Raw genomic sequence first — 13237 nt, 5'->3', positions numbered from 1 at the left:
GGGCGCGCGCGCGCCCCCACGCACGTTCCTGGAAGTTTTGCAAGGGCAAGTCCTGCTGTCGGAGAAGCAACTGCCTTCTGTGGTGTTTTCCCCTAGAAATGAGTCTCTTGGTTTTCACCCTAAGTTGTGGGGATTCGCTTGTGCTCCCAGAGCTGCAATTCCTGGGCCAGTGCCGCCCTCTCCTGGGTTCTTGTGGGAGCTTCCAAAGGTGAAGCTGTCATGCAGGCATTGGACCAGCAGGGGGAGCCTACGGGCTGAGCAGGATTTCCCTCGCTCAGCCAGATTAACCCATTTTGCAGAGCATAGGGACTCAGAGAGCAAGGAAGCTGGAAGGCAACATTCCCAGAAAGATGCTGTGCCTGCCTGGTGTTCCAAAAGCCACAGGGATTTATGGATTTATTTATGGCTGTCCTGTTTGCTGAGCTCGGGGCCTCTCCGCCTCCCCATTCCTCTCCATCAGGACCCGAGTCAAGCAGCCCAGCAGAGCACTTTATTTACTGCACTTGAACATCCCTGCCGCCCACCCATCAGCCCATTAGTGGCCAGAAGTAAGCAGACTCCTACAGGTGGGGGCTGCTGCTCCCGGGACAAACCCACACTCCAGGGGGCCAAGGTGTTAGGAAGAGGAATGTACAGCAGCTCCCAGGCCACCAGAAACGTGGCCCAGGTCTCCTCCGTGACCCACAGGAGGAAACTAGAGAGGAATTGCCATCTGCGCTGTGCAGAAGGGGCAAGGTCCCTGGGTGCCCTGGGAGGGAAGGGGGCCTCTCCGAATAGGGGCTGGGAGCCTTTGGTGGTTCTGCTTCTGCCCAACTGAACGGAATCCTAAACCCTTTTTAATTGATGGTTTCCACAGGGACAGAAATCCAGAGTCAGGATCAGTGTCTTCCTGTGTCCTAGGCTCACCTTGCCTGGTCTGTAAGTTTGTGTATATTTTTTTCCCTAGGTGAAATTTGGCTTCCCACCACCCCTTCCCCACCATGTGATCCTAAATTCTTTAAAAAAAAAAAAAAAAAAAAAAAACCATGAGGAAAGTTTAATTTATTAAAGGAGAAAAGGCTTTCCTTTGAAACATAAGCATTTTGAGAAGTAAAAACTCCTGAAAGGGGAAACACACTTATTTTAATGCCAGTAAACACCTCATTTATCTCATGTATGTAATTTGATTTGCACATGTACAAATGGAGATACTTTTTGCATTTTTGCCCGGATTGGTTTTTTTTGTCACTGCTTTAGTTTGCGTTTGTGTGTGTTTGCTCTATGTTTCAAAATACTAAGAGTCTGTTTCTTTGATATTTATTTTCACTTTTGATGTGCCTTTTCACTTTTCTTTGGGGTTGGTTTTTACAATCTGGGTGCCATTTAAGGAGGATCGATGACTCCTCCAGCATAGAGGACACATCCTTGTGTCGCTGTGGACGTGCAGGCTGGGCTCCGGAAATGCCCGCCAGGCCCCTGGACCGCAGCACGTATGCCCACATGCCCGTACGAGGCCACAAGCACTCTTGGGAGGACTGGCTTCCTCCAGACCAGCCTGGGCCCTCTCGGTCCGCTCCAGGTCTCTGGCCCTGAGCACAGCCGGTTGCCAATGTGCCAGCACGTTCGTGCTACTGGCTGCCCACGCCCATTGGCGAGGTCTAAGTTCATGAGCAGCATTAGCCCCGAAACACTTTATCTGATTATCATAAAGGGAAAAAACTATGCATCCTTTTTGTTTCCTTAGGGAATGCAGGGTTTAGTAAAGGTGATGAAACCGGATGCTGTGTACAGGTGGGTTTGTGCTTTTTAGACCAGACCGAGGGAGGCCACCCCATTTCTCCAAGGTGATTTACCTAGATTGTGTATATAATTGGGACAGTACTACCCTCTTCCATGACCCCCAAATCCTTGATTTAAAAAAAAAAGTCTATTTCGTTAACGACAGGCTCTGTTGTGTTAGTATCCCAAGCCTGGATTGCTTTATTTATTTATTTGAAAGTATTTTGCTTTCCACATTGGCTTCATTCTAATCCCATCTATCCCTGTAGAGCTTGCAGAGCGCCCGCCATGTGAAGAGATGGATGGACATAGTAGATTCAGACTTCTTTAGGAAGGTAGGAATTTCCCAAAGCCAAGGGTGAGTTCCTTTCATTCTTGTTGGCTTCAACAAAAACCAGAAACTTAAGTTTTTATAGCAAAAGGTCAAATTAGCTGTACACTCTCAGTGGCAGGAAAAAATTACCCTAGCTTTTGTAGCATGTAGGGTTTTTGTGAGGATTCAGTGTTTAGCAGCGTCTGGCACGTAGTAAGCCCTCGTAAATGTTAAATATGGTTATTAGCATTTCATAGAATTTGAGAAATAAAGAAAACTATAAGAAAATACTATTCCCAGTTGACAGAATGTTGTAGGAATTATTGGTTTAGGTTGTCCAAGCCCCGTACCCGCCCTGATGGTTGAAATGTTACTGTATCCCTAAATGCACTGATCTGCAAATATGCCTGACTTCAGCCCCAGATGAGACTAGGCTGTAAGAATTTGTAAGCTGGAGATGAGAAGGGTGACCCACATGCTGGGCCTCACCCCACTGGTGTCTTTGGATCATTCCAGGGTTCCTCTCTGTAGAACTTTTTGAGCTAGAAATTAAGTTCTCTAACAGACTCTACCCCTTAAGTCAAGCTTAACTACATTCCTCTGAAATGAAATAATAAAGACTTTCTGTGTTCTTATTTGAGGAGGAAGGAATGGCCAGTTGAATGCTTTCTCCTCCTCCAGGAAGTCCCTTTGCTACTCCCTGCAGGCCGGGGCGCCCCCCCCCCCCCCCCAGTCTAGCCCATAGGGGCCAGACCCTGGGCTGGTTAGCTGTCACGTGTGTGTTCTGGGCCAAGTCCCCGAGAAGACCCACCTCTCCTCCAGGCCAGCTCAGCCAGTTTAGGGGCCCCAAGACTCTCTGACCACCCAAATAGAGTCATGGGGCATGAAGGGGGTAGTATCTTCAGAACCACTCCTGAGAGGCTGCTCTGGGTCAGTGGTGTTTCCCCAAAATCACTTCTTACCTGTTTGCTTTTTGTTTTCTTGGGTTTTTAGCCTTTCTTCTCTTAGANCTCTGACCACCCAAATAGAGTCATGGGGCATGAAGGGGGTAGTATCTTCAGAACCACTCCTGAGAGGCTGCTCTGGGTCAGTGGTGTTTCCCCAAAATCACTTCTTACCTGTTTGCTTTTTGTTTTCTTGGGTTTTTAGCCTTTCTTCTCTGACTTAGAGTTGTTTTGTCTTCTATCGTGGCCCTGTTCTGGATAGATTGCAGTTGGGAATAAGGAGGAATTTGCTGGAGTCTAGGGTTTTTCTCAGTTTCTTTGAATGCTTTACTGAATCAGTCCTGTGTGTCTTTGGGTGTGAGGTTGGAATTTACCTTCTTCAAAGCATCGTTCCCTTCACCCCAGATTCTGTGGGACCTTAGGACCATCCCCACCCTCCCAGCAGCAGGTGCGGCAGTGCAAGGGCAGCTGTGTGCTCCCGGTGGGGGGTGGTAGCGGGCACTCAGGTGGGCAGTGCCACGGGTCTTGAAAGCCTGGCTGGCACCTGAGGATGGGAACTTACTTAGTAGAGCCCACCACCTCTGCCAAAGTTAAAGTGGGACAGACCTAGGATGCATTTTGCTCACTATCATGCTCAAGTATTAACAGGACAAGAGCAGGACAATCGATGCCAAAGGAGATGGTGACACCCTTTCTACTGTCATTGCTGTCATAACCTTGACGTCCTTAAGCTAACGGCCATTTGCGTCTGTGTCCCCAAACAGCTCCTGGTACAACCGTTTTCTACCGTTCACTCTTGGGGTTACGTAGTGCAGGATTCTGCAAATAAGGTGTCGCTGTCCAAATGTACTGTACCGGCATAGAGAACACTGCTTTGTTTTCCACTGTTGTAGAGAAAACTAGGGAGAACTTTATTTTTCAATAAACTTTTGTTGTGTGACAGGTGGCACTGGTTTTTGGGGGTCTGGGGCGGGGGGAAGGGTCACTGGTGGAACCCGTCCATTCCAGCATCCACTGACAACATTCCACCATCCGCAGACGCCTTGTGGAAAATGCTACTGAGAAGGTAGGTATGTTTAAGGGGTGGGGTGGGAAGGGTTTTACTATGAAGTGTTCTTTCTCTTCTGTCACATCCCCCAGTGCTAATTTCAGAGCACACCCCCCTGCCCTGCATTGACCTACAAGGGAACCGAGTTGGGAAGAGGATTGGTGGGCTTTTTATTTTTTCTTTTGTTTGAGATGCCATGGAAACAAGGAAGGTCACGGCCAGCCTCTCTGAAGCCAGCGGAACTCTGGCTACTGCCTGGAAGGCCAACTCCACGCAGTTCTCATCATGCATCTGTGGGACTCGGCTCCCAAAAGTGCCAGCAAAAACTTGAATGCTGAAGTTTGGGGGGAACTACGTCATAGCTTCCCCTCCCTGAGCTTCCAACCATATAGACGAGATACAGCGAGAAAATCTGTAGAAAAGCAACCCATCGAATCTTGCATTTCCCAGACCCACTCCAACAGTTGACCCTTTTTTCCATGTGACGTAGTAACAGCCCCTAGAACCTCCTCAAAATGCCCTCGGAGGAAGGAAGCTACGCAGGAACGGTGACCTCTCTGGAAGAACCACCTCCCCTCAGCCAGCCTGAGACAGCCCCATGGGAGACGGGGCATGGTCGGCAGAGGTGAGACCTGGGGAGCACATCCAGAAGTCCCGGCACCCCCACATGCATGTGCAACCACCCTACATCACAGGTGTCCCCACCCCCAGGCACAAGGGACCCCTTCCACAGCATCCTTCATCCACACCAGAGTACCCGCCGCCAACAGTGACGTTCCGAGGTAACCCCCCATACCATACAAAACAGGTAAAGGTCTTTATTGGTCAGACACTGTCGCCTGTACAAGCCGCAGTGCCAGAGGTACAGAATGTTGTGTGTCGGGGGAACATTTTTACAGAATCTATACCTAATGTCACATAAACAGAGAACATCTTGTTCCTTACAGAGGGGCAAGCCATCTCTAACAGACTGTAATGTACCATTACCACTTAACACAGCATATAGATATATGCATATATGGATAGATTATATAATTATTTATTACAAATAAACTGTAGTTTCACATCTCTCAAAAATGGATCCTGTTTTTACATGTATGTTCAGGTTCTGAATGTACAAGAAGGGGTCATGTGCTTAGTTCAACCATGCAAAGCTCGTACGTGTATCACTAAGTACTTTAAAAATAGAATGGTCTCCTTGTGAACAACTCTGTTTAGATTCAGGATTAGTAAAACAGTATGAAACTAATGAAATACCTTGATAGAAATTAGGAAGTGATCGATACGGATGGTTCTGGGTGTGTAAAGGGGTGAGGGACTGAAGGTACGGCCTTCCCTTAAAATCTGCCAGGAGATGCAAGACTCCAGAACGGGAGGTGGCTGGGGCCACGGGGAGTCCCTCGGAGGTGGGTCTGGTCACGTGCTATCCATTTCAGGCTGAGAGCACCACAGAGGAGCTTTCCGCCGAGGAGAGCCTGGAGCCTACCCACAAGAACATTCTTACTCCGGGGAATAGAAAAGGTCAGTTCTCACTGGAGGAGGGGAAGCCCGTCCTCACCCCTGCGCCTGCTGTCCTAACATATCTGACGGGGGCAGCGGAGCAAGGGGGGCAGTGCAGACCTTGTTCCCAGGAACACAAACCTTCCTAAAGAGAAACTGGATGTTTGGTGAAATACTGGCACCATCTGCCTGCGCGGAAGCCTCGTCGTCTGGACAGTCTTCATGCAGATGCAGAGCAGCCCGCTCAGGCCCGCTGGCCGCGGTCACTCAAACATCTCGTAGTGGCGGGTCTGCCTCACCCTGGGCACCATGTCGATGAGGAGTCTGCAGCAAGCAAACACACAGGTCACCCTGACACGGACCCCCTGCGGCCCTGCGGCGTGGGCACTTGGGGAAGCAAACGGAAGGCTGTTTTAAAGCTGTAATGCATATACGAGAACATTCACCCTTTTAGCAAACAATTCAGTGTGTTTTAGTATATTCATAGATCGTACAAACCTGAATTATCCACCATCCAATTATCCCCCTGCACTCAGGCCCCAGTGGTCCCCGCCTCTGGAACTTGCTTGTCTACTCTCGGTCTCTATACTGGGTATTTCCTCTATGTGGAATCACGTACTGTGGCCTGTTGTGACTGGCTGCTTTCATTTGACACCGTGTCTTCGAGGTTCCTCCATGCTGTGGCATGGAGCAACACTTCATTCTTTTAGGGCTGAGGAATACTACGGGGCTCGACCGCACACATCCATTCCTCCAGGCCCAGACTCTGGGGTGGTGCCTGCTTTGCTGTGAGGGTCGATGTATAGACCTCACGTGGCCATGTGTTTGCATGTCTCTGGAGTAGACAGCAAGGAGCCGGACTCCAGGGTTTAACATTTGCAGGAACTACTCAGCTGGTACAAGGCAGCTGTCCTGTTTCACCCTGAAACCAGCAGTGGATGAGGACTCGAATTTCCCCTTATCCTGGCCACCTCCTTATAGCTGTCCTCCTGGGAGACAGGAAGCGCGTTAGTAATTAAAACCACAACACCTTTTAGAAACTGTTCTCTCACAGCCCAACTCCAGCCCGGATGTTTGAGCACCGAGTCAGTGATGTCTGTCCACCTCTTCTTCAATGGGAGGACTCAGGGTGGGTTTAAGTCCTTTTGTAAAAAGTCCCCTTAAGTGGGGTCTGGGGTCTGGCTGAGTGGTGCTGCTGGGCCCTGCCCCAAGCATCCCACAGAAGCAGGGCATTGGAGGTGCGTTTCCTGTGAGGACAGCGCACAAATGTGCTTACCCAGTGTGTCATTACGACCCTCATTAGAGAGAAAGGAAGACCAAGGAGTGAGCTGCCAAGACCGCAGATGAAAGTAAGCCTCTGACAACTGGCCTAGGCTTTAAATCCTAAAGGCCCTTGGCTCCTTTCTGTGCCTGCCACAAAAATCTCCAACCCCATGCTGGGGGCTTTTCCAGTCCCCTGATCTTGCCCAGGGTCCTGTGACAGGAGGGTCACAGGTGCACGCTGTGACCGTCAGGAGTGGAAAACATGGCACTCCTGGCCACTGGGGAAGCAGAGACAAAAGGAGAACTTACTTGACCCCGTAGGCAAATATGGTGAGGCCGATGAGCACACCTATGCTGCCGTCCAGGTACCAGACCGCCACATCATGCTTGAACACCTCGGCGCTCAGAAGAATGGAGAAGCCCATCACGCCACCCACGAGGGAGTTAAACCCTGGAGAAACAGCAGAGAGAGGCTGACGGCGGCGCCAAGAAAACTTTCTTAGCCACCAACGAGACCACCCGAATGCCAGGCGTGCCTCCACAGCCCGGAGCGTGTGCTGCAAGGAACATTGCCCAGAAGCACTTGAGAGTGACAGCCACCACCACAGCCACCTACATGGCTTGTCAAGCGTCCAGGCCCTGCCAGACGCTGCCCACGTAGCAGAGCGCGTGTGTGGCCGCTGTCCCACACACAGTGCAGACCTCTGGGGGAGCAAGGGCTTCCATCCCTGTTGAACTTGTTAGGGTCCAGGACAGCATCTGCACACAGGAGACATTCAAATCCTGGATGGCTCGAATGTCTGCTGGGCCAAGGGCCAACCTGGAATCTTGTGCATCCTATGAAGTCAGAATATTATCCCACTTCGCCAGGGAGAGAGCTAAGTTGAGCAGAGCGAAGTTCAACACGCTCACCGAAGGTTACATAGACGGAGAAGGGCAGGGCTGGGGCTCTACCTCAACCTACATCCTGTCCCTCTCTTAGAGCCTCACCTCAGCTGGGGATTTTCACTCTCCAGGAAAGGAAATGCAAAGTCTAGAATTTGTGACAGGGTTGCAGAAAGGGCAATCCAAACACAACCGGAGCTAAGAGACACCAGCGTCTCCTTTCGCATATGGTGCCTCGTTTGATCCCCACCTCATTGACCTGTGAGTTTTCAAAAGGAAGGAACAGCTTGGAGTGGCTGCCGGGGGCTCACACCTGCCTCAGCATGACAGTGGCCCCAGGAGAAGCTCCAGGTCCACGCGCCTCCCCGACAACAGGCCCCACTGCATGTCTGGGGCAGCACCCCCTGCTCAACTCCAAAGTGTTGGCACCAGAAGATCAGGACTGAACCACCTCCTGTGCATACACAGGGCACATACACTGAGAAGGGAGGTTCTAGAAGAGCAGGGGAGAGAGATGTTGAGCAAAGCCTACATCCAACCCCTTTCTCAGGATGGGGGCGGGGTGGATGTGGGCAGGCCCCTCCCCCGTGATGGGAACCAGCTGGACATGGCGGGCAAGGACTGATGGCCACTGCGTGGGACCCTCCTCTCTCCCCTCAAGTCTGCCCTCTCCCCTGCTTCCATGACTATGGGTCATGACAACACTGCCTCACCTTCCCGCCACCAACCCATCGTACCCTGCCTGCCGACCGACCACGTGCAGCTGCTGGCCCTGCGCACAGCCAACTCCATCTCTGTTCCCACTCGTGAAGCCTTCTTCCTGGGAGAAGACTCCCACCCCCCCACCCCCCCAGCTCTGCTGCCCTTCACACAACTCCTGAAGAGCTGGCTCCCCAGCGCGGCTCCTTCTCCTGGCACCCTTCCTCTGGCTCCACTGTGGCGAGCTCTTCCGTGACCAGGCTGCCACCGGCGGGGGATCACACCCTGTGCTCTGCTTCTCAAGGCAAAGTATTGTCCTCTCTCTATTCCGCATCCTTCTCTCCCTGTGCAGTCGTAGGAACCCCTCCTCTGCCTGCACCCTCCCTACACCGCTGTCTGCCCGCTTGCTCGCTCTGTCCTGACCTTTCAGCTGAGCTGCAAACCCACCCCTAAGCATCTCAAACTGAACATGTTCCAAGCGAAAATCTCAACTTCTGCACCCAAATAAATATCTGGCCCTCTTGCCACCTTCTCTGTAAACGGTGCCACCGCACACCTAATCCAGAACTCTAGGATCCGCGTCCTTACCATCGCTCCACCCAAAGTATCATCAGTCCAAAATCTGACCAGTCTGTCAAGTGTTTCCTTCCAGCTCTCACCTCCCATACTCCTTCTACCTCTCACCACTCCACCCCTACACACCTACCTGCCCCTTGACTGCACCCCTGCAGTAGCCTTTCAGCACCTTCCCTGCTTCCCCCCTACCCACATCGCCCTCCCTCCCTAGACAGGAGCTGAAAGCCTCCAATAGAAAAGTTGCCCAGGGGCGCCTGGGTGGCTCAGTCGGCTAAGCATCCGACTTCGGCTCAGGTCATGATCTCACAGTTCGTGGGTTCGAGCCCCGCGTCGGGCTCTGTGCTGACAGCTAGCTCAGAGCCTGGAGCCTGCTTCAGATTCTGTGTCTCCCTCTCTCTCTGCCCCTCTCCTGCTCACACTACCTCTCTCTCTCAGAAATTTTAAAAAACATTAAAAACATTAAAAAAAAAAAAACAGTTGCCCAATTCTGAATGGCATCCAGACTCTTCAAGGCTGATGTGAGCAGCCCCACCTGCCTCTCCCACGTCATACACACAGACCTCCTCATTCATTGATATCCAACCACACTGCCACCCGCACCAGCCAACCCTGGCCGCCTCCAGACATACCCGGCAGCCCACACAGCTCCGCCTGGGGTCTCCAACACTGCCTCCTTCCCAGCCTGAACCTCAGCGCCCGAAAGTGATTCCTCCCGACACACCCCCACCCTCCTACCTTCTCATTCTTGCTGTTATTCTTCTGCAGACCTCTTCACTTCCTAGCATGCTACTTGTACTCTTCTTCTTGTTACAAACATCTCTCTCTCCCCCACTAGAAGCATAAACTTAAGGAAAGAGATTTTGTCTCACTTGATATATTTTAAGTCCCAAAACTGGGGCTAGCACTTCTCAGGCACTGAGATGATTACTGCCTTAATTAATGAATTACTAGGTGGAGAAGAGGAGGGAAGGGAGGCATGGAATGTGGCCTTGGCTGTGCTAAGAGGGCTCCTACTGAGCAGCAGCTGGGCTGAGCTGTCCCAAGAGAGGGGAAGCCCCCGCCCTGCCCAAGCAGGGCCTGTGGCCAGAGCTCTGGAGAAACACCACCCCCTCTGCTGGGGAGGGAGGTTGGGAGGTCAGGCAGCAAGTTTGCTCCTGCAATGCTGGGGCTAGTCTGAGGCTCCCTGGAGACTCAACTTCCCCACTCCCTGCCAAGCTTGCTCAAGGGCCATACCTGGAAAATGCTTCCAACTCAGTTTCACCTAAATAAAGGTGACGGGAACCGGGAAAGGCTAACACCTCCACCTTCCTCCCATCCGGAGGCCACATCCTCCAAAGGGCAGCCCAGGAACTGTGATGAAGGAGAGGCCAGGGCTGGCCGGGAGCCGGCACGGAGGGAGGGCTCTTCCAGCTGTGGCCTCTGCCTGCTCTCCGGTCTCTAGCAGGCCATCCGTGCCCGCCACCCACAGTGAGCACCTCCCCCCATCACCCCCTGCGGGCTCCTCTCATGGCCAGCCAGCATAAGAGCTGGCTCTAAGTGCCTGGGAGAGAGCAGGGCAGCAGAGGCTGAGTGGTGACCTTGGCTGCACGTCCCAGGTCCAGATCGAGTCTTCCACCTCTGACTGTGCAGGGGAGGGACAGGCAGGCCCTGGCCCATGCTGCCTCCTGGCTTCCCCTTGTCACTGTGGCCCCTGAGTGGCTGGTGTCTATGGCTTCTCCATGCTCATCTGCCTCTAGACCATGAAAAAACGGGCTCAGCATCCTTTCTGTCTCCATTCTCCATGCAGCTCCTGTGGCAGACATTTCTAAACCCTATGTTTTAAAACCATCAGGGCACTGGGAATCTTCGTGGCAGCAGAGGCCACCCCAGGCCCCAGCATACAGCGCGCACTGGCACTTCCTCCCTGTCTGGCTACCCATGGTTTCGCCCTTGGCAATCACATCCTCAGTGCTGCCTCCATACCACACAAAGCGGGGGACCAGCAGGCCCTGGGAAGCAGGATTTCCTTCTTGTTTTCTGATCGATCAAGATCCCACGTCCCCTTCTCACTATGAGAGGCTGGCATTTCCCCTCTTGCCTCCAGCTCTCCCTTGAATCTTCCTGTCCTTCTTAACACAGGGAATCAGGACAGTCCTCTTAAAAAGGAAGGGAAAAAAAGGCTCTGCATCACACACCTTCTAGCCAAAGGCCACCCAAAGCATCAGGAGAGCCCACTGCTTTGTCACAGGCTCCCTGGAGTGTACATCTTGGGCATTCTCCAAGTCGGGGAGTTTTGTTTCAGGGTGACCAGAAGAAAGGAGGAGAGAGGAAGGAGTGGGCTACTGCCCCAGGGCAGATGGAAATCATTTGCTCTCGGCTCCATGGTTATCAGGGGCACAGATGAGCCTCCAGGCCCTCAGAGAAGCCAGTGGAGCTCAGAGAGGATGTGGAGAGTCCCCCAGTCAGCCACTAGATGTCCGCTCAGCTCCACCAAGTGGCCCAGCTCTGCTAGTTCACAAATTAATGAATCCACTGCATGTCCCCTCACTTACACCTTCTGGGAGGAGCTTCTGACTTTCTCGGTGGCTCCACTGGCTTACCTTTGCTCAGGGCGGAGCCTGACACGGTTCAGCCTCACCTCTCAGAAGCACCCACAGGAGCACCAGCAACAAGCACTCGGGGGCGAGGGGACAATGCTCTATCTCCCTGCCATCCTTCTGAACTGAGAGCCTTCCCAGCCAGTCACTCCACGTGAACCCGAGCTCACAGTAATGCTCACCAGATGCACGCAGCACACAGGACCCCTCTACCACTCACTCCTAGGTGCTGTCCCGACCCCACCCAGGCGCACAGCTTGTTCCTGTCCCCTTGTTTAAAACCAGAGCTGTTGTAAAGCATAAATGCTATTATCACTTTAAGAAGAATGCAAAATAACATCAGGGGCTTTAATTAGAGGCTCTGGGGCACCTGGGTGGCTCAGTTGATTGAGCATCTGACTCCAGCTGAGGTCATGGTTCAAGAATTTGAGCCCCATGTCAGGCTCTGTGCTGAGAGCTCAGAGCCCGGAGCCTGCTTTAGATTCTTTGTTTCCCTCTAGCCCTTCTCTGTTCACACTCTCTCAAAAATAGATAAACATTAAAAAAGATCTTTAAAAATATATTTAGAGGTTCTGACCTTAATGACTAGGTAAGAGTCTGCATAATTAAACACATTAATTTTATGCATAAAATTCTAATTAAAGTTTTTCATGTGTTTGAAAGCCAACATAGCCTCTTGGTGTTCTAGAATTTGAGGGAATGAGGACAGTAGGCCCAGGCCCCTCAGACAGGTTTCCACCTGTCCCACGGCAGCCCTGGAGCCCAGCTGCTGGCCCCTAGCTCAGAACCTCCCCCAAGTACCTTTCCATAATTTTCCTCTGATTTGTCCTATTAACTTGCTGTGCAAAGTTGTTCTACCTTAATGAGAGACACAGTGTGAGCAGGGGAGGGTCAGAGAAAGAGGGGGACACAGAATCTGAAGCAGGCTCCAGGCTCTGAGGCGACAGCACAGAGCCCAACATGGGGCTAGGACTCACGAACTGTGAGATCATGACCTGACCCGAACTCAGACACTTAACCACCTAAGCCACCCAGGTGCCCTCTTAAAAGGCCACAAAGCCAACTTTGGCCTAGTGCTGACAGGAACAATCTCATGTTAACTGAATATTCAAAGCAACAAAACTAAATACAACAAAATTTACTGCATTGCATGACAAGAGTGGTAACGTCTGAAATTTACCCACACCCTGTGGTTCCCCCTTCTTTCCTTAAAGACCTGCTCTCTGGCTGTAAGGACACAACCCAGTGACAAAGGATCTGGTGGAGTCAGCCCAGTTCACACACAGCTCCAGCATGGGGAGGGCCACCACCCCAGGTGACAAACAAGGCCTGCCCACCCTCCCTGCACCGGAACTCACCTCCCTCTTGGAAGAGAAGCTTGGGGCTTGCCCCCCAGCCCTGGGCCAGACCATGGGAGGGACATTCCCAGGCAGCCACAGGGCACGCCCTCCGGAGCCGGCCCCTCACAAAGCCCCTGACAGTGGTAATAGGCATGCTTCTGATCCCTACCCTGCCCGTGCCTCCCAAAGGGAGGGAAGAACGGAAAGGAGACAGTTACACACAGTTCCCTAGATCTGTTCACCAGTGAATGAGTAGAACTGGGACCCCAGACGATGGAGTTAGCAGGAGGCTGTCATTACTGCTGGGCAGTCGGCTGGCACTCCTACTCAGCAAG

General features: G+C 52.2%; 1 protein-coding gene across 1 annotated transcript in view; it reads right to left on the bottom strand.

Annotated features, from left to right (window-relative positions):
* Positions 1-4820: 4820 nt before the first annotated feature.
* TMEM163 (transmembrane protein 163) overlaps positions 4821-13237 on the bottom strand; it is a 245389-nt gene continuing 236972 nt past the window's right edge. Inside the window, exons 7-8 of the mRNA XM_077747882.1 lie at positions 7136-7277; positions 4821-5887 (exon numbers count right to left, since the gene is read on the bottom strand). Of these exons, the coding sequence (XP_077604008.1) occupies positions 5827-5887; positions 7136-7277 (203 nt within the window). The 3' untranslated portion in view covers positions 4821-5826. The remainder of the gene's footprint in view (positions 5888-7135; positions 7278-13237) is intronic.

Source organism: Crocuta crocuta, unplaced genomic scaffold (assembly GCF_008692635.1).
Source record: "Crocuta crocuta isolate KB4526 unplaced genomic scaffold, BGI_CrCroc_1.0 scaffold427, whole genome shotgun sequence".
Classification (NCBI taxonomy): Eukaryota; Metazoa; Chordata; class Mammalia; order Carnivora; family Hyaenidae; genus Crocuta; species Crocuta crocuta.
Note: the sequence above shows the minus strand (reverse complement) of the source record. Positions and strands in the feature narration are given on the sequence as shown.